This window comes from Tetrao urogallus (assembly GCF_951394365.1).
Source record: "Tetrao urogallus genome assembly, chromosome: 7".
Classification (NCBI taxonomy): Eukaryota; Metazoa; Chordata; class Aves; order Galliformes; family Phasianidae; genus Tetrao; species Tetrao urogallus.
This window is the reverse complement of record NC_136820.1, coordinates 34848938-34876234: the sequence shown is the minus strand read 5'-3', so window position 1 is coordinate 34876234 and position 27297 is coordinate 34848938. Positions and strand designations below refer to the sequence as shown.

At 37.2% G+C, this 27297-nt stretch overlaps 1 protein-coding gene across 1 annotated transcript in view; it reads left to right on the top strand.

The window, feature by feature from the left end:
• The window catches only part of ARHGAP21 (Rho GTPase activating protein 21), a gene marked incomplete at both ends in the record, with an annotated part of 106410 nt that overhangs the window by 61589 nt on the left and 17524 nt on the right, over positions 1-27297 (top strand). Inside the window, 4 exons of the mRNA XM_079538360.1 lie at positions 966-1044; positions 8192-8246; positions 16321-16350; positions 17854-19801. Of these exons, the coding sequence (XP_079394486.1) occupies positions 966-1044; positions 8192-8246; positions 16321-16350; positions 17854-19801 (2112 nt within the window). The remainder of the gene's footprint in view (positions 1-965; positions 1045-8191; positions 8247-16320; positions 16351-17853; positions 19802-27297) is intronic.

The following is a 27297-nucleotide window of genomic DNA, read 5'->3' as shown; positions in this document are numbered from 1 at the left end:
TTTCAAAGTGGTGTTGGAAAAAGCCATTCCCTTTGGCTAACTTTGTATGGGTCCTTTTTTTCAGTTCTTTTTTCTCCAGCAGTCTTCTAAAATTCTCCAGGCCTGTAATACTTTCAGGGTCCATTTTCTCCTTATTAGTAATTCTGTTCTTCTGATCAGAGGTGACATCAGTACTGTTTTTGTTGAAGGAATAGAATGGGTTTTTCATCAACAGCTGAAAATAGCTCACAAGGCAAAGTTTTTCGTGTCTTCTCAGTGATATATTTGCCTCTTATGATGAGATTAAAGTTCTGAATGAGGGAAGTACAACAAACTGGAGAAATCTGATAAAAGTAATGTTAGTTCTAAAGGCTGATTGGCATGGATAAGAAATATCCCATTACCCTATTGTCTAAGAGATGCTGAAGAGATGGTAATGTCTTGGAAACAGCTTGGATTATTTTGATGAAGTAGGGACCTGGAGCATCTTTCAAACTACTTTTTTTTTTTTTTTTTTTTTTTTTTTCTCAGAAGAAGTACAGAATGATAGTGTTTGCTGATAATAAAGGAAGATCATACAGTTATCTCTGGAGCGTTCTGAATTAATGTTCGAGTTTGTTTGGAATGAAATACCTACTTAAGATCTGCTGAAGAATTAGGCATAATTCAGTATGTAGTGTCAGACATCTAAAGCTTTATTTTGAAGACTGGATGCTTAAGTGAGCCCATGATACAGCTTATGCTTGCTTCTTGTTTTCTTTCCATGATATTCTGGGTGACTTAACTGGAAGTTTAGAACTGAATATGTTCTACGAAAAGTCTTGGAACTTGTCATCCTGTATATGTTTACAAATAATTTTATTACACATCTTTAATTTTCTTCCTCTCGTGTTGTTTATTGTGACATACAGAAATGCAGAATGAAAAGGAGGTGAAAAAAGTCTAGACAAGTTGATTAATTGATGGTATAATTTTGGTTTTTACAGGTGACAGAATTATAAAAGTCAATGGAGAAAGCGTTATTGGAAAGACGTATTCTCAAGTCATTGCTTTAATACAGAACAGGTAAGGTCATACTTTCTGTTGTGTCGTACTTGCTCTTTATTGTAAGCAGGAAATCACTGCTTGTAGTGGTTCTTACTAAGTCATGATATCATTTTCCATAGTGTACATTCAGTCTTTGTTTCCCTGTATTTTCTGAATACTAGCAAAGGTTTGAGAATGGGTGTGCTCTATTGTGCCAGTCTATTTATGTCAGTACTTGTCCCCTGTAAGCAAATCATACTGAGTGCTCTAGAGGAAAGTTGTATAAACTTGAAATAGGTTTATAAGGGCTGCATAAACATGCATGTGTTTTTGCTTAAGTTGAAATTAGGAAAATCTAGTTTGTTTCCAGGGACTGATAACTAGAGGTCAGCATACCTGGTAAGAGAAAAAGTTACCTGCAAAAAAAAAAGAAAAAATACCTGCAAAACATCTGCAGTACGTCTCGGCTCTCCTTTTTATTGCAACAAGTTACAAACCTTGCACAAAGTTGAGAAATTTGGTTGCTCTTGCAACTCACAGGGCTTGTTATATCACCTCTGTACACAAATCTAGATTCAAACCACTTTCATATCTAAAATCTGTCTCCACTTTTTCTATATTCTTGGTGTCAATTTCTGTTCAATAGGAACAAATTTCCAATGCATTAATATTATATGGAAAGAAGATGTATTATGATGAGCATGGAAGAATGTTTTCTAAATAAATGTTGCATACCCCAGTCCCTCTTTAGTGAATCTTCATGCATTAATACTGAGTTATGCTTACAGATAGCAGTAGGAGAAAGAAGATCCTCATATTCCTAATTTAGTATAGATTTTTATTCAAGATATCACACAGGCTGTGTGTGTCTGAGGTTTCTGAAATGGCAAAGCTCTAGCTGAAGGTATGCTGAAACGTTTGATGTTGTTAGTATTTTCAGTGCAAGAGCTGGAAAGATCGAATCTGTCTTCCTCATAACCTTTAAAAAAGATTGGAGGTAACACTAATCATGAATCATTTTTTCATTTTGTTTTTGTAAAAACATTAATATTGTACAATAGTGTGTATCTGAGACACAGAGCGTAATTGTTTGCTTTGAATGATGTACCTGTTGGACATGTAATGAAATCTGTTAAGAGACTGATCGCATCTTCCAGTGTTAGAACAAGACAGATTCTGAACTCCTCATCTGCCTGTGAATAAAGATTTCTTCAGACCCATTAGTGTAAGTAATGAACTGTACCACAACAGTGTGTTCCCTGCACACTGGGGAAAAACAAAATGCACCTGAACATGGTTCTATCAGTGATTATCTACTGCAACTAGAATTGGTACAGCATGCTGCAGAATCTGTCTTCCTGATTTCCACAAGTGCAGAGAAGATAAATATACTATTGTTAATTAAGAAATGAGGATATTTGGTTACCTGAGTTGAGGCATACTTGTACATCATTAATTTGGTGGCTTTCTACAAGGAGGTTGATGGATAAAGGAAGAGCAACGGATGTCATCTACCTGGCCTTGTGCAGAGCAGGTGATACTGTCCCAGACAGCACCCTTGTCTATGAAACAGAAAGATATGAATCTGACAGTTGTACCACTTAATAGATAAATAACTGTCTGGATGGTTGCCCTGAATGTGTTGCAGTCAGCATCTGAATGTTGAAGTGGAGATCAGTGAGCAATGTCCCTCGGCTTATGCTTTGAGACGTGCTGGAGAGAAGGGATATCATTCAGAGGGACCTTGACTCCCATGCAGTTCAGCAAGGCCAAGTACAAGATCTTAGGAGTGTTGGTAGATGAAAAACACGAGCCAGCAATGTGTGTGCTTGCAGCCCAAAAAGCAAGCTTATCCTGGGTCACATCAAAAGAAACATGACAGCAGGTCAAGGGAGGTGACTCTACCCTTATGAGACCCCCCCACTGCGTTACTGCATTCTGCTGTGGGGCCCCCAGCATGAGGAGCACAGGGACCTGTTGGAGCAAGTCCAGAAGAGGCCATGAGAATGTTTGAAGGGCCAGAGCACCTCCTCTGTGAAGAAAAACTGAGGGAAGTATGGTTGTTCAGCCTGAAGAGGAGAAGGGAGACCTCAGTGTGGCCTTCCAGTACATAAAAAGGCCTATTGGAAAGCTGGAGAGATACTCTTTATCAGAGAGTACAGTGACAGGACAAGGGTTAATGGCTTCAGAGTAAAAGAGGGTAGATTTAGGTTAGATATTAAGCAGGAAATTTTCACCATGGGGATGGTGAGGCCCTGGAACAGGTTGCCCAGAGAAGCTGTGGATGCCCCATCCTTGGAAGTGTTTCAGTGGCCAGGTTGGTTTGAGCTTTGGGTAGCCTGCTCTTGTGAGAGGTATCCCTGCCTGTGGCAAGTGGGTTGGAACTTAAAAGATCTTTAACGTCCATTCCAAACCAAACTGTTCTGTGATTCTATCGTAAGATCATCGCAAAAGATCATGTCTGTTTATGAAGGTTTTTTTTGTGTTGGTTTTTTTTTTTTTTTTTTAATGGAAAATATAACCATTCAGAAGTCTTCAACTGAACGTCTTAATATTAACAGATAAATACCATAAAAATAGCTTGGATTCCAAAACTAGTCAGGTGCATCTTCCCTGTAGCTTAAAGGCAGTCATGGCTGTTTGTGACAGCTTCTTATATGATTAAAGAATGAACTCGCTCTTTCTTTACTGGAAAACAGTTATTTTTGATCTCTGAGCAGTTTGTTCTGGATGTCAAGATTTTATTTCTTGTGCTGCTAGTACCATTCTTTGGTAAGTGAAATTACTGTACCTTGTGCATATCTTGCTTTAGCATACCATTCCTGCATCAACATTGGCATCCTGAATCAAACTGATAGTCTCTTTATGTCAGTACCCTCTCAGACATTATTCAGTAATAGATTCTTGGTAGAAGAGCATGAAAACATTGGCATATAACCAGTGTGTTTGGTCCTGTGCCTATCCACTGTAGGTATTTACCGAGACAAAGATTTTATCTGCATCACTTGACTTAATGGGCCTTGATAGGTTGATCTTGCGTAAGTTCACTTTTGAATATATTTAAAGTCTTGATGTTAAAATCATCCATTTCATCATTACAGCTCTGGTAGTTTTAGCTAGTTTTTCATCCATCACTTCATAGTTTCTTTAGTAGGTTTTGTGCAGGAGACTTGCTGAAAAGCCTTTCGAAAAACTGAGTTGTTGGCTGGGATATCCTTTGTTCATGACTAAAACCAATTTCATTTATAATCTGTATTGTGTAATGATTTTCTATACATTTTAATTGCAGTATTTTTAATTAATATTTTTAATTACATTCTCAAACATTGCCAACTGTGAGTGCTTGTTCTTTCATAAATGCCTCATCTTCAGAGCACTTTGTGTAAGAGTACAGTGTATATTATTTTCTGCAACCTCTAAGGAGTGTTTTCCCCACTCGCTGTTCAGCAACGAAAATCAGCTTGGGCTTCCTGGTTTTTGAATCAGATTGCTTTTGCAACTTTATTTCCATACAGTTTACTGTATTTCTGGAAGGCAGTTCAATTGTAGATATTTGTTCTCATCATAGAATGTTGCAGATTTCAGAACTTAGTAGCTTCTTCATGCACCAGGATGGATAATATTAGCACTTCAGTTTTTTCTCTGTTTTAATACCCATGTTTTGGTTTTGTTTTGGAAGCAAATAGCAATACTTTGGAAATAACCAGCCTTTTGTTTCAAAGCTCCTGCCCAAACAGCATTGGTAGTTTGGTAACTGAAGAGCTGTTTCTCTCAGGAGTGTTTCAAGGAGATACAGTGTGATATGTTTTTGTGGCTTGCAAGTCATTTCCTTGAGACAGTGATGTTCATGTGTTTTAATACAACTTCACCTTCAACTAGTACAAGCAGGCCCCTGGTGCACTGGGGAGCTGGCAGGCCCAGATAGCAGAGCGTGCTTTGATTCTTCCAAAATTCTATCTTCCAAATGTTTATTTTCAAAAGTCTTATAAAAAAAAGTGAACATATGTTTTTGTGTGTCTTATATTAAAAGCTGCTGGCTGTAAAAGTTTCGTAAATGCAGAGAAAATGCAGGTCTTGGAGAAGCCTGAGATTCTGTCATCATCAGGATGAAGATGTGCCTGATGGATGCTGCTCACTGAGCAGGGGCTGTGGATATCAACAATACTGTGTGTTCCATTTTGTTGAGAATTGGGATAGCTGGACTTGATGATCTTGAGTCTTGATCTTAAGTCTCTTCCAACTTAAATGATTCTGTGATTGTATGCTGGATTCATATGAATGTGTTTTGATGTTGAAATGAAGACTTCCTATAAATTCCAGTGAAATCGATGGATGGACTAGAATTCAAGCAAGTTTTGTATTGTTCTTGGAAAGTGTTTTTGTCCTGTGAAGGACATTATCTGCTTTCCTCTGGTTGGAGATGATCAAGTTAAGCTTGCACTGATTACTTCCTCTGGATAATGAATGGCACACCCCAAAAGAGTTTCTAGAAAGAATTGTTTCCTTTAGAGATCAGCTGGAAGATCACTGTGAAGTCTGGGTTTCCTGGTCTTTGCATTTGATTGTTAATTTGGTTCATTAAGAATTTATTCTCATCTGTTTATGTGATCAGCTTGGAGATGTGCAGATTACTAATGTAAATTCCATATATTATTTATGGTTCCATTTAGAAAAAAACCAAAAAAACGCGTACTGATTGCCAGCTGTTTCTTGGTTGGCACTTTTGTTCTGGTTTCTTTTTACAAACCCATCTTGAAAATGTTGTTTATTTAGCGTTGTACAGCTTAGCTATTGAATTTGGTGCATTACTGCAAAAGAACGCATGAGAATAGTTATCATGATGACAGCCCATCATAGTGCTTTAGTTTGATTCCTCCAAGTCAAGTTTAAATTTTGCTCAGAAGTGTAATGAAAATCATTTGCATGATAGATGTCCCTGAGAATTCATAATGCTGTATCTGATGTCTTAGTGTAAGCTAGCGCTTACTTTGTGTCATGTTTCTTATTCATGTTTTGTCCGTTATGTGTTTGCATATTACAGTACAATATCTGAAAACTGTTGCCTAATATACATACTTCTGGTGCTAGAATTGAAAAGCACTGAGTGCTCTGAAAAATATATAGAGCAGAAAGATCCAGATTGTCTCCAGAAGGTTCTGTGGACAAACTGGAATGGACTGATTAAACAGTAATTTGAATAATTTATAAAACATTCTTCCTGAATGGAACCTCTTTCTTCACCAAAGAAGGTGTTAAACTTTTAATCCTTTTTTAAATACATATATTTTTTTGAACAACATAATATATATTTGTATAAAACAATTGTTCTGTGTTGAGTTGTAAGTAGGACAATTTCATTTATGTAAATAAATTTGAAGATGAGCAATGCTATATATCATACTACTAATTTCCAAAGTTTATTATTAATAAGTTGTCTGTTAGGATTTAAGAATAAATGTAAGCATGTGCTATCCGCATTTATGGAACTCAAACACTTCTTAGATACTGTAGCTTTGGGCATTTCCTTCTATTACTTATTACTATGTATAATTACTATTATTATTTCAATTTTACAGCTAGAAAATAATTTAACACCCATACTTTATACAATAGCTTCTCCTGATGGCGCCACTGGCAAAGAATCATTTAAATAGTTTTGCTTTTTATGTCCTCAGTCAAAATGGGAAATGCTTTTGTAAATGCACATGGAAGATACGGGTCAATATTTTTATTTGTCTTAAAATTCAGTATTCTGAAAAACTCCAAAAACATTTTTGATGATTTGTTTTTCTTAGCTGTGTATTGATCTAAAAGGAAAAAGTGTTAACCTCTCACTGATGATATTTGGTTTCAAACCTAAATTAATTTGTGCTTTTTAGAGAATAAATCTTACAAGATGAATAATGGATTAAGAGTATTGTGAAACCTAATATCCTTACTCTGCTGTTTTGGAATGCAGCCTTGTGTCTGTGGCCAATAACAACTGGAAGAGGAACCGCAGATGAAAACATTTTTCATGTGTGAAAGCATAATAAATCACATATTAGATTTTTGAGGTGACAACTTTCAGTTCTGCAGGAGTAAGGAATAGAGATCTTTTTCAGTGCTTTCATAGACTGTCTTGTGTGTCCTGAAGTTAGTGGCTAGTCTCTGTGCTGCTTCTGTCTTTTCTCAGCAGTGAATTGCACTGCTCAGTACAGATAAGCTCAGTCCTACTCTGATCTGTCCAGTTAGGTTATTTTCTTTTGGTACTTGTGCTGATACTAGCCTACTTGTTTGTTTGTTTTTGTTTTTTTTTGTTGTTTTTTTAAATATCCTTTTTTCTGGGATTTCTGAATGTGAGATTATTAGATATCACATATAATCTCTTTGTTTTCTGTTTTTTTGGTCTAGTTAAAACTATCTGTACCAATCGGTCCCTCTCATAGCCCTTCTCTGGACCTATGTGTTCTAGTTCACAAAGTGTTACATTAACTCAGGTGACATAAAAGTGAATTCAGCTGTTGTTTATCCAGTGTTATGAGTATATTCTTCTTTCTTGCTCATGAAAAGACTTTGCTTTGATATGTGCTAGGTGTAGATTTCACTGCTTTGCAGTATTTGACTCTGGATAACCATTAATTAATTTGATATTCAGTGCCCTGATTTTGCCTGTAAATTTGAATTATGTGTATTGAATGGTACAGGTGCCAGGATCTTTATTTATCACTTCATATAAAGTGCTGCTGTTGGTTTCAGCAGTTCTTACCAGCAGTCTCAGCACTTAAAGAACCATATGTTCTTCACCTGTTTCTCAGATGTCATTTGACTAAGCACGTTTAGGTTGATTCTGCTATGGAGTGGTGTGAGCAGAACAGTACAAGTCAGTGCTTGTCTTACTATTGCCTGACATTTCATGTAATTTCTTTATGATATAGCAAAAGGTAAATGTTACTTGTGCTGAAAGATGTTACCTTGTTTTGTCTGAGAAGCTCCAGTCAACTAATATATATCAGGACTATAAAACTCATGAAGTGTATTGGCTTAATGTACTGGTTTTAAAGAGAATGCAGATGTACTCTTCAGGTAGATTTCTGTTCTACTGTTATTTCCTGGGGCTCTGATGGAAGTTAATGGATTATCTTTGTAATATGAATTGAAAATATTTTCCAAAAGTTGACGTGTGATTTTTTTTGTTTTGTTTCAGTGACAGCATGTTGGAACTTAGTGTTATGCCAAAAGACGAGGACATCCTTCAATTGGTATGTTTATGAGGCTTACATTCAAATGTATGCTGACTAAAGGAAAATAAAATTTTGCTGTTGATTTTGAAGTCTTTGAGCTGTGATGCTAGCAAGTAATTAAAATGCTAACATTTAGTGGTTTTGACACTCTTTAGATGTTCTCCTACTTCTTTGCCACCTCTGAAATTTCAGAGGAATCCAAATATATGAGAGAATACCTGCTTCATATGATATTTCTAGTATCTTGTTTAAAAGAGAAGATATCTTAAAATAATGTTTATATTTTTATTTAATTGTTTTCAGTTCCTTACGTTAGAATTTATGAATTGGGTCAGTTTCTGTAACTAGCATTTCTAATTGTAAAGAAACTGAGAATCATTACTAAATTTGAAGTAATAAATTAGCTTAAAAAACTGGAGCTTAAAATTAGTTTTTATTAATAACTCACTAATTCTTAGTAGATTTATGTTAAAAAAAAAAAAAAAGTGATGTGATGAATGTCCTGAAGTGATTACCAATTTTTAAAATTGTAACTGGTGTGAATATTTTGTTATATAATGACCCTGTTTCAAATTTAAAGTGATGTCCTGCTATATAGGTGAGGTGATTCAGCTCCCGTGTAGTGTCTCTAAGTTCAAAAGAGCTGGAAATGAAATACTATATGTGTGTATTTTGAATAATTGGAGGAACACCCAACATATTGGTGTTTAGTTTATTTTATAATTGGAAATAGAGGAAGGGAGATAACAGAGAGCAAGGTAGATTTTGTGGTTAGCAGTCAGAAAACTGTTTTCTAATCTACACAGTGATAGTAAGACTTGATTTTAAGTAACTGCTATGAAGGAGCTGTGGATTTTATTAGCTGCATTTTCCAGCATTAAAGGATGAATAGGCCAACAAGCTAAGTCTATTATCATGGTCATAATATTTGAGAATATTTTACAAAGAAATATTCATTATTACTGGAAACACTGGGGCCGTGGAATGAGTTTGGGTGGTTGGGCAGTGGGGAGAGTTTTCATAAACTGTGACTGTGTAGGAATATGAAAATAGTGGGAGACAGTCAAGTCTAGGTATACTGCATCAACAGCCTTCCTCTCATCTACTGAGTGAGTCACTTGGTCATAGAAGGGCATACAGCTTGCATGAATTCCTTCTGATTGCTGTTGGTCTGCTCTTATGATGGGTTGATAGATGATTCTGATGTGACATGAAGGAATTTCTCCTCCTGTTTGCTGTGATGTATTTTTGGGTACAAACAGGCCTGTCTTGTGGACTGTTGGTTCCATGTATCATCTGCTGGAGGAAGGCTGTGAAGAGACAGATGTTTTTTGTATTCTGCAAGACTGACCATTGAGTGCACTCAGACATATCAGAAGCAAAAGGTTTTGGATAGCTGCAGTTTGCCATGCAGAAGAAGTGTCAGTTTTTGATAGCAGAGCTGCAACACCTGAAAATGTAAATAATAGGAATGAATGGCATTATATGACAAGTCATTCATTTGTCCTGTGGTTTTTCTCCCTTGTAGAACGTCACAGGGAGAAATATATTAATTTTTAAAATAACAGTTAGCATCCTTTTGAGACATGGTCCACTGCTGTAACTTCACTCAAACAGAAAATGCAAGTGATTCCTCTGAACGTGGTGACTGATCATCATCTGCCCTCGGATGTTAGGATCTAGCTGTCCTAATATAAGATTGGTAAATAACTTGGGTCAAAGCTGAACACCCACCTTTAAAATGCAGTATCTTTGGAGTAACAGCCCAGGATGTTACTCCTTTTACTTCTTGTTTTCAGAGAAAAAATTGTATTTTGTGACTGTTTGTTTTCTATTCTTATCCTTTTCATTAATGTTATCTTAGCTTTTTCTGAAACTTGTGTATCTGAATGAAGTACAAACCTCATGGCAAATTCTTATTCCTGGATGAAGTATGGCTTACCTAATGATAACAATCTCTGTAGTAGTAGTTTTGTCAGTATATGTTCAAAATGAATGATAAACTGCAAAGTACAGTACCCTCATTAATACAGGAATCAAAACACACTTGTGACAGAAATTTAATGGTAACATTAAGTTACTACCATAGTATTTTTTGTTTAGTTGCTTTTTTTTTTTTGACATATGTCAAATTTCACTAAATATCTTTGTATGGCATTATGTAAACTGTTGACATAAATGCAGGTTTTCTGCACTAGTGGGTATTGTAGTAGCTAAAGAAAGGTTTGTCTGCATGAGTAGGAGAAAATAGTTTCATTATATTCAAGAATGATGCTGGCTGTGTACATTTGTATTATTTCCCAGTCTACTTGGTGTGGTAATGACTGGTTAGGAACATGAGCACTGTTAGTTACTCCTATAAATATTAAGATAAAGATAAACCTCAAGTTTAGTCTTCAGAAATAGAAATGTTGTCTATGAAGTCTGTCAAATTTCCTGAGCAGTGCTTCAAATCCATTTGTTAGTAAAAGCAGTGGAGTGTTGCAGTCCATGTTTTGTTGCCTGCTGTGACATGCATGTGCTGCTTACTTAGAGGGGAATTACATGTGAAATTGTGTCATTAGTGAAGTCACTGTCGAAGTCATGTTCGCTCATTCATTGAGCTGATCTTGGAAATGACATTTTGGGGATGGGGGGGAAGAACATTTAAAACCATCTCTGTCCATGGCAAAAGCTTCGTCTTGATAAGAACTAATTTCTTCATGCTTCTTTCCAAAATTGAGATTAGTTTACGTATCTTTTTTACAACTTCGAACTATTTCATACATATTTTGATTATATAAACTGTTATTAAAGTTTAAAATTTGCAATCTGAATTAGACTATTTATATTTTGAAGCAAATGACACAGAAGATTAGGTGAAAGGACAGATGACGAAGTTCTAGTGTAGATGGACTTTGATATTCTTGAGAATTAGAGCAACCAGTGCCTCATGACATTAAGTGAGGAAAATATAAACTTTGCTTGACATGCATTTGCTTCATGCATTAGTGCAGATTGGGAAGCAACTGGCTGAGTAAGAGAAAATTAGCCAGAGATTACAGTAGACAGCAGGGTCATTGAGTCAGCAGTGTGCAATTGTGAGGTAAGGCAAATAACAGGCTGGGCTGCATTGGGGGCACCACATCCAGCAGATGAAGAAAGTTATCTTTCACCACCTGAAATGCTGATGTGGTATTCCTGAAACTTTGTGACTAGTTCGAGGAGGGTGAGAAAGAACTGGAAACGTCCAGGAATGAGCTACTGAGATGATCAGGGTCTTGCAACATGCAGCCAGTGAGAAGAGAGGTTCAGGAGCTGGGATTTAGCCTTGTGAAGAGCTGGCTAAAGGATGATCTAACAGCAATCCACAGTTACAGGGATAGTTACCAAAATCATGGAGATAGGTTTTTCTTAATAACATCTTAGGAGATTCAAATTAGACATCAGAAAGGGTAAAATAGTAGCAATTTTTTTATTTATTTATTTTTTTTACTGAAAGGGTACTATAGCACTGGAATTGTTGCAGATGGTAGCCCCATCTGTGAAAGTTTCTGAGACGCAGCTAGACAAAGCAGTGGCTGAATTGAAGTGTTGGTGGTAGCTTAGTGCTGAGTGGTAGATTAAACAAACAAATGTATTTATATATTTAAAATTTTCCTTGTGGCTTCACTTTTGGCTGGGAAAGTTTCAGAATTTCAGCACAGATGTCTGATTTTCCAGCTAAGTTAGTCAGATATGTTTTTGCGAACTGAGGGGCGGAGGGCTATCTTCCACAACTGTGCCTATAGTGTTTCAGGCCACTTTGGAATAAAAAAAAAAAAAAAAAAAAGCCTGAAGGAAAGAGAAGTAAGAACACTAGAGTTTTAGCTCCAGTATTCAAGGTTCACATTGGGTCATCTTGTTTGTTTTTGTGAATCTTAAATTCTGCTTGTTTATATGTATTTTTAAGGTAAGGCAAGTGTATATGGCTAATTCAGGTGAACTGATGAGGATGCTGAAAGAGAAGTGAGAGGTAGGGACAAGTGGTTTTTCTTTGTAGACAAAACAAGGATTGGCTGGAAATATAGGAATGCACAAATTAGATGGTGTGTAATCAATGAATATTAAGATGTTATAATTATGAAATAAACAAGATAGTTAGGCAAAGCAGATTATGATAACAAAAAGAGAATAGATAGAAAGCTTACCTGTATTCTGGGCTCACTTACAAAACTCCAGCAGAGTGGATCTCCAGAAGAGCTCCTTCCTCACTGGCAGTCAGCTCTTAAATGGGCCTTAGGAGAGGTGCAGCCAGGCTCCACCCTTCCAACAGCACAGGAGAATTGCCTTCACCTGTGCTCCCATGGCTGACTCAGCGCTCGCCTCAGGTGATCAATCAGAGGTTCAGGCCGTGATCTAGCAGTTCCCATACAGATGGAAATACAAAAACAGCAGGTATGACAAAAAGGGAAGGAAAACAAGTTTGTGGGAGTGTTGCTGGAAATAGCTCTGCCTTATCAAGCAGGAATTAGGAGGCAAAAAATAGAAAATGATGGTCAAAGGCCATAGCAAGTGGTGGTTTGCACAGTTTTGTAGATTGCAGAGCAAACTTCCTAATTTCTTCCAAAAGAATAAAATTAATTAGGACTGAAGCTCAATTATGTAATGCTAATTTTTTCTTTAAAAGCATGGCTTTTTGGAGTGCTTCATTTTATATAATAAAGGTACAGAAATGTGCTTTTTGTATGCATGCAAAGCAGTGTCAGTTGAGATATTGAAAAATTATTATGCAAGTTGTCATTCTGTTCTATACTGTGAAAATTTGGAACTGTTATTAATGTGCCTTTTCAACAATCAAGATTGAAAACAAAGTGGAGAGACATTTTTTTTATCAAGCAAGAGCAGAATGTGAACATTTGGAAAATAATATAGTTTGTCATTTAGCTTGCCAAAGAGAGATGGCAGAAAAAGGGCTCAGATAGATATGCTGGAAGCCTTTATTTTTAAAGAAAAAAATACACTTAAAGGACAACAGTGCCTGAATTCAGAGCTTAAGAATGGACTGTGATACCTGCTTGTTGCCGGAAGGCCCACAATAATGTCAGTCTGTGGTTATCAAATGTATTTTAAACGGCAATCTTTCATCTCTCCATTTATGGTTTTATTTAAAGAAAACTTGTTTGTAACCATTTTGAGACCAAAAAGAGGAAGAGAAGGTTATAATATGATTGTGTTTCGAGTTAGATTTGTCTACATAAAACTTGTGTAGCTTTTTTAACCTTTTTTTTTTTGAGAGAGAAATTAGGAATCTTGTATGTGTTAGTACCGGAGATTTCATGTAGACTCCACGTTTTGGTGAACTGTGTAGTTCATTTTCTTAATTGTATTTAATCAATCGTTGCTATTTCATAACCTTCAGGTTTACAGATTTAATACTTGAAAAACACAACAAGAGGTGATCAAATGATGACACTCTTCAGTCATTCAGAAGCTCTCCATATGATGCAAAAGTCCCGTGTAAATGCACTCTATAGAGAGATTTGATGTTGAGCCCGCTTTTGGGTGAGCCTTAGTGCTGACTCCTGTCAGCAGACTTTGTGCTGGGAGGTCTGTGGGGTTCGGGAGCCAGGCTTTTGAGATATATTCATGTTGGAATTTACGTGTTTGCTGATTACTCATTGTGTAAATAAAGAAGAACGTAGCATATGAGTCACTGGATTTTAAAGTGTCAGGCACATTTAGAGATACCACTCTTCAGAACTTCCGTCTTGAACAGGATCTGTTGTATGAATTGATGCTGTGCACTTGGAAAGTTATTTTTAGTGTAACTTAATAATGTTTATAAATGTGTGCATAGACTCAATTGGGAAATAATGAATACCAGCAAATCCATGTGAATTTCAGGTGTTTAATAAAATGTTGTGTAGAATGTCTCATTTGCTTAAAACAATTTATTTTTCCTGTCATAAGGCATGACTGTGTCACCTCATCAGTTAAAATCCAAATATGGTTACACAAACTCATAGTAAGAAATTCATCCTTACTCTTTGGAGTTTGCAGGTTTGGTGCAAGCAAAGGCAGATTGTGAGGTGAGAGAGAGATTGATCCCAGTAACTGGAAGCACGCTGAATTCTTAATGAGCAGTCAGTAGTTTTATTCCAGAAACTGAATATTATCCATCCAAGATACTAATATTCTACTGAATTGTTGTATGGTGAGCTTTACTTGACGTCATGTGTTGTTGGTTTTTTTTGTGCTGTGGTGGTGGTTTTGTTTTTGTTTTTATAAGATGGGAAAAAAACTGTAAAAAACGTGAAGACTGATTTTTACATCATGGTGGAACTTCCAATGAACTGCTGAGTATTCAGCTCCCATAGGAATTCAAGGTGCACGGCAGGTGTCTGTGTTGGGAAGTTCTCATCGGGATTTTATCAGTTTACTTATCAGTAAACTTTCTGTTGAAATCACAGATAAAGTTCATATTTTCACGTATCACTAGAAAAACTAAGATGAGACAGTAATATTCAAACTGTGCTTTACATATTGTAGCAAAATACACTAAGTAACTAAGCAGTGTATGACTACAAACAAGTAAATTGGTGTGCTTCTCATTTTTACTGACTTAAAAAGTAAAAATTTAACTATCACCTTTCAATTGAAGCAGTTAATATATTTTGTAATCAAAAAGTTGATAATGCATCATTCAGTGTGGCATTATTTGAACAGAGATCAGTTCTGATGCGTGCATTTCTTTGAAAGTTGCTTAATCTTTGCAGGACTGTAATCAGGATTATGAAACAGAGCTTAAATATTCCTTTTACAAAAATATCACAGCTCTTAATGTAATTTATCTTTCTTGGAAGAAGGGTTATGTTTGTTTTAATGATTTCTTGGGAAATGAGTGGAATGAAATTAAAAGAAGTATATTTCTCCTTTCATCAGAATATCTTGTTCATAATAATGGAGTCTTTCAAATATATCTGCAGTCATGAAAACCTGCTCTTTTTAGGGAGGGGGCAGGGCAGTGAAAATCTAGCCAGCCTTGTTTTGGTCCCTGTAGGAATGTTTGTTTCTGAAGAAGTTTTAATATCTGTGGTTGATTTTTGTCAGATCTAGGCGTTGATTTTGATACTCATTTGTAGTATGCAGTTACAGTCAGATCACAGCAGCTTTGGAATTCAGCCTTTCTGCTGTCAAAGTCAATGAAGCATTGTCTGTCGTGGGCGTGTTTTACAGAAGCATAAAGTCAGTGTATTTTATCTTGACATAATATGCCCATCCCACGTTTTAAACTTTTATCAGCTCTGTAACGTGGTAATCCTTTTCTGATTTGGGTGGGGGGTTGTTTTTGCTTATCTTGCATGCCAGTGACCTCCTTACCATCTGTTTTCTTTTTCTTTGGCATCGTTTCCATTTCTTTTCTTACTGCCTATCACAATCTTAAATAACCATTTTATTGAAAGATTTAGAAATATTTATCTTTGTATGTTCCTTTCCTTCATTAGATGTGTCACGTGCAGAAGTAATCTGGCTTGATTTAGTTGGTTTTTTTTGTTGGTTTTTTTTTTTTACTACGAATGGAGGAAAAATAAATCACATGAGCGGAGTGTTTCTGCAGCATCATTCCTCCAATTTCAGATGTATGGCATGAAAGCAGCTGCAGTCAGCTGACAGCTTGTGGTCGTGTTGAGATGTATGTGAGGAAGGGGCGTGCTGTTTTAAATGCATAATAAAGCTGTTGTTTCGTCACCAGGAAGCAGGGATGGGAGAAACCCAGGGGAAATGAGAGACAGTAATGTTGCTGTAGTGGAAGGGAAGTCTGGATTATTAGAACCAGAGCTCTGTACAGGCAGCCGTACGGAAGCACCAAGGCAAAATGGCACAAATGTATTTTGTTTTCTGTAAGGGCAGGAGATAAATGCAAGCAGCAGATAAAATCCTGAGATGGACACGCTCAGAAGGAGGGTGAAGTTATTTTTTATGCTCTACTGCCCTTTACCTCTATTGGTACCTTCCAGTGAAATCGGTGTAGTTGTATTTTTAGCTTGCTGTATCCAACATCAATATGAAAACATAATTCTGTCTTTACATCTGTAAGCAGCTTTTACTATGTTTTCCTGTTTTCTGCCAGCTGCAGTTTACAAAGGATGTCACAGCACTGGTAAGAAGCATACAGTAGCCATTTCTGATTTTCTGTAAGGCATGTTTTTCTGAAGTGATTTGTGAGAAGCAAGAATAGGAAATGACAAGTTTGTTGGAAATGACATAGGTAGAGCTGAATTCTCTTGATAATGCTAATATCTTAATTTGTGGTTTGTGCCTGTTAACTTGGTTGGTTTTCTTTCAATGTGCCTTAATATTTCACTAATGCTTAGCGTAACATTTATTGCACCAATGTTTTAAATGCCTCACCCACCTCTGTACTTTGCTCTGTATTAATTTTATGGCTGCCCTTAGACTTCTGTAATCTGTAGTACTGAAACAGGACACATTGATATTCTGGATTTGAGCATGTTATGATTTGAGAGCAAATGCTGTGATATGATACCACACCTAAATGTGTGAAAGCTTTGAGAAATCATATTAATCTTCAATTGCATTGGCAGGCTCTGCTGCTGGCTCTTTATTTCATTATGTTTAAACTGAATGGAGTCATGCTGAAGTTTTTAAGCAATGGACTGTCATTTAGAAATGCTGTATGCTTCTCATTAACTTTTTTTTTTTTTGTATGTGCTGTTAATTTCAAAATGGTAAATGTTGCTTTTCAAAAATGAGGCTATTGAAACATGTTACATTCAGTATAACCATTTTTTCTCAGGAGTCAGGCTCTAAAGCATAAAGATGAAAATAAAAGCACTAAGGAAATAAATTTGAAATTTAGTTTGTTCTAGTATTTTGTAGCAGTAGTGAATATGTGTGGATTTTCATAGTGTTTGTATCTCAAAGTTTAAAATGATCATATTATTCATATTTTTGCAGTAAAATTTGTGTGCCATGTACTGGCTGTCTTCCACAAAATGTAAGATTACTTGTAGGGTATTGGCTCACAACAGAGATTGTTACTGCTTCAATTTATTCATTTTATGTTTAGGCACAGTAGCTTTTATGTAGAGGACATCTTAGATGAGTGTGTGTGTATATCTGTGTGTGTACTTTCACATGTACTAAGTGAATTGAGCTCTTCTATACATGATATGACTAGAGAATTTTCTAGTGCTAGCTGAATTTATTGTGCAGCATTTTAACCTGTCAACTGCTGTAAAATTCTGGTCCCCAGCAATACAGAGCTTAAATGGGAAGGATATTAGTAGAATTGCGATTGAAAGCAAAAATAAAGGTTGAGAAAAATGCTATGTTTTCTGCTCATGGATTTTTGGCAAACCTGACTCAGTGCTCTACCTGTGCTATCTCCTAGCATTGGTCATCAGTTCAGCTTCCGAATTGTTGGGGGGGGATGTATTTAATTATTTTCTTTATTCTGTTTTGTGTTCAGTATGGGGATGGAATTCTATTCTTAATTTTTTAAACTAGTATTTTGTCTAAAATTACACATACTGTGAATTTCAAACTTGTGTTCAATCTCTTGAAGTTTGTGCAAATGCTGTATTTGGGGACTTCTCTGTCTCCTTTACTACGTAATACTCACAGAATCTTCTGTCCGCAGGCTTATTCCCAAGATGCCTACCTGAAAGGCAATGAAGCTTACAGTGGTAATGCCCACAACATACCTGAACCACCACCAATATGTTATCCACGTCTGACATCTGCCAGTTCTGTTGTGGCACAAGCTGGTGACAAGCTATCTTCTGATTTCTCACTGGGGAAACAGCAAGTCAGCAGACCAGTACGGGCATTGACACAGCCAGAGAGGGCTTACAGAATGGAAATACAAGTGCCTCCGTCACCAACAGACATTGCAAAATCAAATACAGCTGTGTGTGTTTGCAATGAAACCGTAAGGACTGTTATTGTGCCTTCTGAGAAGGCTGTAGATTTGCCATCTTGCAGAAATAATCATGCTGGTCCATCACACAGAACAGAAGAAATAAGATATGGCTTAAAAGATCAAACCACTCTAAAAGCACGAACCACATCACCATCTTCTTCAGCATCCACTGCCATTGTACTTCCACAGACATCATTAACAATGCCAGGTGATCCAAATGGAACAGTGATTAAGGCTTCAAATTATGTAGTATGTCCGGAAGGAATCCCAAGCACTAGGCCTTCTGTTCAAGCCACAGACTCTCCCTCCATCTCTACAAATCATTACAGTTCTCCATCCTCACACCAGCACATAGACTGGAAGAATTACAAAACCTACAAAGAATATGTTGATAACAGGCGCATGCACATGTATGGCTCCCGAACGATACAGGAAAGATTAGATAGTTTAAGAGCAGCTTCTCAGAATACAACTGATTACAATCAAGTGGTGCCAAATCGCACTGCTTCACAGGTACGACGCAGGAGCACCTCTCATGACAGGGTTCCACAATCTGCACAGATCCGGCAGCGAAGTGTATCCCAGGAACGACTTGAAGATCCTGTGTTGATGAAAGAGTGGCCACGAAGTGCTTCACAAGATACACTAACTTCACCTTCGATTAGTGCAAGGAATCACAGGGCTCGGTCATGGGATTATCTCAGCAAACAGGGTGAAATGGTAGAAAATTTTCATTCTGAGAGTCTTATGGCAGACACAAATGGAGATAGGAGAAAGACTTACAAGTGGACAGGGTTTTCTGAACAAGATGATCGGCGAGGTATTTATGAGAGACCTAGACAACATGCATTTCATATGTCCCTTCGAGGTCAAAATTTTCCTTTGGCTCCAAGTGGTTATATTTCAGATGGTAGGAGAGTAGGTAGTAGAGCTTCTCTGCCTGGTTCTCATTTTCAGAAAGTTTCACCAGATATAAGAATGTTGCAGCCTTCTCGAGAGTTGCAAACTCCTGGGGGAATTTCAAAACCTACGGCTGTTTCACAAGAAAGGACATCTCTCACAACAGCCAGAAGTTCTAAAAGTAGCTCTTTGAAGAATTCCTCCTATGCAGCAAAACCATCGTTTCCCCTTAACCAGAGTTTGGATGTTGTTGCCAGCAAAGACCAAAGAACTGTAAATCATTTGCATCAGAGTGGCCTGTTAAACCAACAGTCAAGAACCCGAGGAGAAGGTGCCCCAGATCACAGAACAGAAATGGGCAAAACCATGCAACCCTCCTCTTTGTCTCCAGCTTCTGCCAAACGTGTTCAACAAACAAGTGAGAGTTCAACTACCTCTGATAATACAGGTGTTTCCATCAGGAAAAGGAGTCATGATTTGGAAAGAGAAAATGCCCATGAGCCTGAAATTCTGCAAACAGATGTTCAAGGAAATGACAAAGATGCAGTTGTCATGCGGGACAAATCACCTTCTGGCCACCAAACTCCACAGCCTTTGAGGCATCAGTCCTACATTCTTGCAGTCAATGACCAAGAGGCAGCCTCGGACACCACCTGTTGGTTACCTAATGATGCTCGGAGGGAAGTCCACATAAAACGGATAGAAGAAAGGAAAGCATCCGGTTCCACCCCGCCTGGTGATTCCTTGGCTTCTATTCCATTTATTGGTGAGTTGAACTGTTAAAGTATACATTGTGCTTTTCTCTGTTAAAGAAGTTGGAGAGCACCATGCCAGGTAGCTGACTTCTGTCCTTGAGAATCCTGGGGTTGAGGGCTCTTTTCTCATTTCAAATAATATTAGTGTGGTAAAAGCTGAAAGCAGTTTTCAATAGAGGAAAAATACTCTTGTTTAGAATTTTGGATCGGGTTTAAGAACTCTACTGTGATTTAATTTTTCTAGAATGTTGCTCAGCCCCCTGGAGAAGGCTTTGTTATGTAACTGTCTGGTGATCACTCCACTTACTGCTCTGATGTTATTTGTGTGGACACCTAGCAGTTACAGTGCCTTTTGGAACATATTTACCTTTACAGTATAAAACATGTAATCCAGTAAAGGGAGAATGGGGATGTAACAGCAGTTTGTGAGGAAGAAAATTGATTTTTAGACAGCTGAAAAGGTAAAGAGAAAGGTTTCTGAAACAGGTGAGACTTTGTAGAAATGAAGGCTGTTTCAGGTGAAAGAATATCAGAAAAATGAGGTGAATTAGCAAGTAAATAAGCTAATAAGGTTATGAATAAAAAGATCCATGAAAGCAGAAGATGCAAAAATTTGCCTATAGGCTATGATATAAAAAGTGTTGGAATTCTGTAGATCTTGAATCATATAGTCTGAGCACTTTTCCTTTTTTCTTCCAAATTATCTTTAGCCTTTAGGGTTGTAAATAGTAGCAAAAAAAAACGATTAGGGAAGAGGGGAAAAGGTTTAGGGTGTGAAATCATCTGCAGAAGAGAGTTTCAGTGACACATTGAGTTTCTGTTCTACTTCAGTGTCTATGTCTTCTGGCTTTTTTGGTTGTGACTGGTTTCATCCTTCGGAGTCCAGGTCTCTGCAGACCATTTTCCACAGAAGCTGATTTATATCTGCGTTTTCTTGAGTTTAGTATAAAAAGTATTTAAAAAATACTGAATTTTGATTGTCAAAGTTATGTATGAGAAAACCTAATCCATAAAACCATCAAAGAGTATTGGGAACTGTTAAAGGGAGTTAGAGCTTTCTTGCTTTAGCACAGTTATTGTCTAATACGTTTCTGTAGAATGACTTTTTCCTGTGAAATTAGCTATGGTATCTGCTAAAAGACTGAAATAATTGAAGGAGATTTGTGTTTATTGTAGAACAGAAATATGAAACAAGATGCAGTATTTCATTCTTCTGACAGAATTTTAACAATCAACAAAAATGCTTTCTTCAAAAGCTAGCAGATGGTTTTCATATATTTTTCCCTGTTGAGTGAGAGGTGTATAGATCTTTTTTTTTTTTTTTTTTTAAATTATTATTACTGGATGCATCATTACTTTTTGGACGGTTCTCAAGACTCCATTTATTTTCCTTGCAGCGCTAGTGCAGGTTTGCTAGGCACATAGCCAGTCTTTGCGCATGTTTTCTAAAGTTGTATGCCTAAAGTCAGTGTTAATGTTTGATTAAGTTGTGTGTGGTGTTTGTACTCACTGAGACTGCTTGCTGGGAGTTTTCTGACCCTACATAATTTAAATGTGTAAAAGTGAAATCAATCTGCTTTATAATAGGAGAATGTGTTGAAAAGATTGGGCTTGATTTAAATGAAGATGTGCCGTGAGCTCTTAGTCTTAGCAAGTCTTGTGGCTTGCTTCCAGATTTTAGAGGAATGTAATGATGAGAGTTCAAAGAAGCTTTCAACATGGCAGTTGTGCTTCATTCCATTGGTGGCTGAGCCACTCGGAAGAAAGGAAGTTGTAACTCTCCATCACAGTCTCTTGGCCTAATACCACATGTGATGGAGATTTGGGGATGCATCTGTGCTCCTTAGTCTCTTGAACTGAACCTCCTGAGCAGTATGGAAATATGAAGTGGTGCTGCTAGAGCACCAGCCCTGTGTGCCACAGCAGCACTCACCGTGGCCTTCCTGAATGAGAAATGCTTGTGCTGGTAGAGGAGCTGTGGAAAACTTCCACTGTAGCTCCAGCACACTCAGAATGAAATAACCCTCCCTTCATAAGGAAGGCTGTCAAATGCTGTTAAGGCTGGGTGTCTTAGGAAGTTTGAATTAATATGCCTGATTCTAAATTCGCTTGTTCCACTATCATTATGCCTAATTACAGCTTCGTTTATAAGCTTAACTGGCTCTTATCAGAAAGATAAAACTCTGGATCTACTTTGAAACTCAGTTAAAAGATCTTTAACTCTTTTGAAGGAAAATTGCTGGGGTTTTTTTCTCATTCTGTCTGGTAGTTGAGAGGATATACCTGTGGATTTACCTGTGCGACCTGGTGTAGGGAACCTGCTTTGGCAGGGGGGTTGGACTCGATGATCTCTGGAGGTCCCTTCCAACCCCTACAATTCTGTGATTCTGTGATTCTGTGATATTCTTTGAATGAAGATACAAGGTCCCTTCCAACCCAGTCGCTCTGTGATTTACCTTGCTGCTGGCAACTGCATTAAAAGAAGTGGATATGACTAGATCATAATTTGGTAGGAAATTGAGCCAGGAATATTTTGCAAGCATCTCTTTCTACATACTGTGATTCCTTGCACCGCATGCAGAAAGCTGAGCAGACTTTAAATCAAGCTTACTTCTGGCAGTTTCTTGCTGAGATTGTGGTGATGTGCTGGAGAACTGCCTTCTGACACTGGTCCTTTCACAAAGTTCTGTATTGAAGCAGGGAGATTAAATTTAGTTTTCTTTTTGCAGATGGAAAAGAGATGCCTGCCGTTCAGAGCAAGATTTGTAGGTAGATGTAGTAATACCCTTTGTAAGAGAAGTAGATTTGAAAAAAATTAAACAACATATTGCGTGCTCAAATTCTTCAGGCAAGCACGTGATCCTGCAGAATGAAAAAGTTGCTGGTTTTACAGAAGAACACACCCTGGCACTGCAAGCTTCAGTACTTTCAGTGTACTACTAAATACAGGCTATTGTGTTTAGATTTGAAAGCTGCTGTTTCTATTTCAGGTCCAAAGAAGGGCTCTGTTCTTGAAATGTTATCTTATTGTTTCATGCTATAGCAATTAGTCTAATGATAGGTTATTCCCTTTAACCAGAAACTCGTCTGTTCTCTGGACCAGTGAAAATACCACCATCTCTGCCAGTGATTATTTTAGCAGTTACAGTGTTTAATGTATATTTTTCAGACTTAGAATTTATGTGCAATTTCTCTGTTAGGAAAGAAACGATACATTTCTGATCTAGAAGGTAATTTTGGATGTGTCAACCAGCACTTGGATGGAAATTGTTACTTACCTTTTGGAACTACAAGAGAAAAAGTTGACACAGAAAAAAATTATTTTAATATATTTCTTAGGTGTCTGGTATGCATGCCTATGACTTGCAGCCAGCAATGGAGAAACTGATTCTGGTGTCTTTAGTTACCAGTGTAGTTTAATGCCTTAGCCAGTGATGTTTCCTGAATGTTCTTTTCAGCGTAGGTTTCATAATGGCTTATCACAAGAAAAATAACTTTTTCATGGATGTTTTAAAATCTCTGATCTATGTTAAAACATTGTTTTAGATTTTTCTGATCAGTGTCATTTATAGTTTTTCCTACTATGGGCTTCTTTTCATGTGCGCAGAAATATCACATAGGTACTAACAGACTTTTCCTCAGAGGTGTGGTCCCATTTTGGAAAATATCTAGTACAGCCTTACCCTAGAAAGTTTTTAGGTCATTTCATTTCACTATTAATTTGTGAATATCTGATAGAAGTTGAGCTGGGTAACACCAAAGTACCATAGAAATAAGTTGTCCTCTCCTTGCCTGATGCAACACAGATACCAGCATACTTCATGTTGATCCTTTTCATTTTCCAACCACCTGCGCTTGACAGCATTCCTCAGCCAAATTAAATTTCTGTGTGCTCCCAGATGCTTTCTGGGATTAGGGGAGGAAATTTTTCAGGTTCTAAAATGCCTAGCTTTAGTTGAACTGTTTAGTCACTTTTCTTTCACTATGGTGGCATTCTGCTTCTGCAGTGCTGAAAGTAGAGGTGTATAAATTTTAACTTTCTCAGTGCCAAAAACTTCTGAAAGAGTTTTTTGCCTTTTTTTAAAATCAAATATGTACTGTGTTTTCATCTCGAAGCCCTTCTCTGGAAGCACTTTGGACTCAGAAGGTAATATGAATACAAACAGAATGCTGTTAGGAACTAGAAAATGAATTTATGTATATTTGCGCAACACACTGTGAAAAAAGTTATGTAGGAATAGAAAAAGGTATGGAGTATTTTCCCCATATAATTAGGATATAGTTGAGAGAATATACGTGTTCTTTTTTTACTGTAAGAAATGCATCTAGCAGAGAGAAACTGAAAATCTCAGACTTAAACAGCAGAGATCATTGCTTGTCAACCCATCGTGTATGAATACCTTAATGGCAAATGGTGGCTGAATGTGGATGGTTGATAGGTGTGTTTTAAGGGAACTTTAATTTGAGCAAAAGCTGTTACTAGTCAAGATGAATACAGAAATCTTTAGCCACTGTGATTTAGTTTTTCCTACAAATCATTGACCAACTATTCCAATCCATGAGAATAGAAATGTAGTGGCAATAGAAACAAGAGCTGACATGTTCATTTTTGAGGGACTGTTGCTTCATTATTTGAGCAATAGCATTGGCACAGCTTTAGACGTGTCACCAGTGTTTCTAAGGTAAGCATCAGTTTTCTATTTTTTTTTTTTTGTTTGTTTGTTTGAGTTTTACAGTGTGGCTTGCCAAATTGCTGTTGCTCCAGGCTGAACATTTCTGTATATCTTATGCAAAGAACAATTTTTGAATCATTGTGGTATTCTGAAATTAAAGAACCAAAACACAGAATTACAAATTAGTGTGTATAAAAATGTTTATGTAACTCAAAAACCCACTTTTAACTAAAACTTAAAATTTGAAATCAGATGTTTGTAACTTCTTTAAGAGTTTAATTGAAATGGGAGCATCAGATTTGTTTGGTAAATGGTTAATGTTTTTGAAACAAATCTTAGTATATCATTATAATGTAAAATAATAATGACAGGTAATAAAGGAGCGCTGTAAGAGTTCTTGACCAAAAAACCGTGTATTGAGAATTGTACATATTTTGATCATGTGGCAGGATAATAGTGTGATCTGGGACCTTTAGAACCACTCTGTAATGCTTTCTGTTACTCTGTAGACATGGATAGCTGTATGTTTACTTGCTTAACACTGAAATAAACAACATATTGTCATAGATCTTACATGGGGAACAATACAGGGAAGCCTTTTTCTGTTTTAGTGAAACTCCATCACTGCAATAAATGCGTTATTTACTCAAGTGCATTAATGGAAGACTGGATTTGATGATTCGGGATTCTTGTTCCAGTCCTGTTTCTGTGGCTTACCAAAATGAATGTGATCAGCATGCAGACATGTTTCCATTATGTTCGTTTGGCTACATGAGGATAATTACGTAAAGTAGATATGTGAAGTGGTTCTTTGTAAAGACAATCAGTGCTGTCAGCTTTGCAAGTACTTAAAAACTAGCAAACAACAGAATCTTAACCAGCAAAACCTTCTTAGAGTATAAAGGGAGCAAGTCTTGACAGTGCAGCAGCTTGTGCTTTGAGATAGGCAATTAAAAGCCACTTCTGTGAGTTATATGTCAGTTTGTTGTGCTGTTTGTATGATAGCAGAGTTAGTTTGATCTAGTTCATTTTTGACTGAGTGAAACAGAATTTTGTTGATTATTTCTGGCCTTCTTACTATGCAGATGAAATTGTATACATGACCTTTTCATTTGACTGTCTCCCTGACAGACTTTTAAGGAAAATGAATCTTGTGAATAGGTAGATCATTATTCATACATCTGTATTCAGCTTAAATTCAGCTTCTTCATAGGGAAGCAAGGGGCCTCTGAGCTATTGAGATGCTGCTTGCAACACTGCCAGGTCCGAAGGGTGCTAAATAGGAAAGCTGATTTTTAGCTTTGGAAGTGACTTTTTTTCCAGTCACCAGCAAAGGAACTTGAGGTGACCTCATCCACAGGGCAGAGATGGTACATCCTCTGTCACACTTCACCTTTGTAGGCCTCCATTTGGAAATCACCAGTTCTGCTGCTGTAGTTAATGAATTTATTCTATGTGAAGTAGAGTTTGTGTCTTTGAAGATCCAGAATGTTATGAATATTTTTGTTGGATAATATACATTGTGTATGAGTGCTCTTCCTTTGAAGGTCCATAATCTCCAAGTGCGTAGCAGCAGAAACGTGTTTTTGTGCACAAATTTCTTTCTGCTTCAGTTAGCAAATCAGCTAACACAAGTTAACTGTAGTTGGAGTTTTCAGTTTTTAAGAAATCTTCTGTATCTTACCTCCTACAAATGTTCTTACACTGAAAGGCTCTCCACAAAGGCTGGCTGTTGCTGATCATCAGGTGCATGCTTGCATTCTTGTGTATACAAGCAGTATCTGTCATTCCCTTGGGAACACTGTCAGCATGTAGAGGTCATTTTCTGATGTCTGGTCTTAGTTTGCTTCATAGCAGTGTGGAACAAGTGGTACTCACATTCTTTCCTCAAACGAAAAGTGAAACTGGAAGTACTTCTGAAGGCTTTACCCTCTTTATTACAGACAACTGAAGGGACACCATCAGTCCCTGTAATGACAAACTGAAGAGAATGTGTGTGGCTTCTCCTCTAGCTTGTTTGCTCTGCATGGCTCACTGCATTTTGTGCAGTCATTTGCATCGACTGCTGAGCAGCACATGTCCTCCCTTGCTCTGTGAGGGCTTTTGTGGCACAGGCTCATTGGTTTATCAAAGAAACTCAAACGGACAAATTTGACAAACACTTAAGAGAAAAGTCAAAATACAGAGGTTTTATGCAGTTATCTGTTAGTTTTAATTGAACAGCAGTGGCAGTGTTTGCAGTGTGTTGAATCAGCAGGCAGTAACTTGTATGGCATACATCACAGTTTGCTCTGTAATCACCTCAACATTATATAAAAGCTTGCCATGAGTAACCTTCAGCTTTGGAAGGTATTGAACAACTATTCCCCTGCTGTACCAGTGATATCATTTGCAGTCTTATTAAAGCTTGCATCTTTCTGAAACAACATCAGGATTGACTCCTGTAGCAATTAGATCCACTGTGAAATAAAGAGCATCACTGGGAGCTTCTGACACTTTGTGGAAATGAGCCCTACTGCTCCACTTCTACCTCAGTTAGGGTACTGGGTGGCCTCATTCTGCTTCTCTGGTGTAAGTGCCCACCAAGCTGTCCCTGAGCTGCTTGCTCACTGAGTGTGTGGAAGTGGGAAAGAATCGTTTTGAGGATTTCAGCTCCACTGAGGAAACAGAAGTACCCTTGCTTGTTTAACATTGGAAAATAGGTATTTGTTTCTCCTTCTAGCATGCCACCATGTAGAAGAAACTTTTCAAATCACTGATGGCCAATGGAATATTACATTTACCAGTGTTTTCTTTTCTGCTTTGCTGCAATCATGTTGTGAAGTTTAATTCTA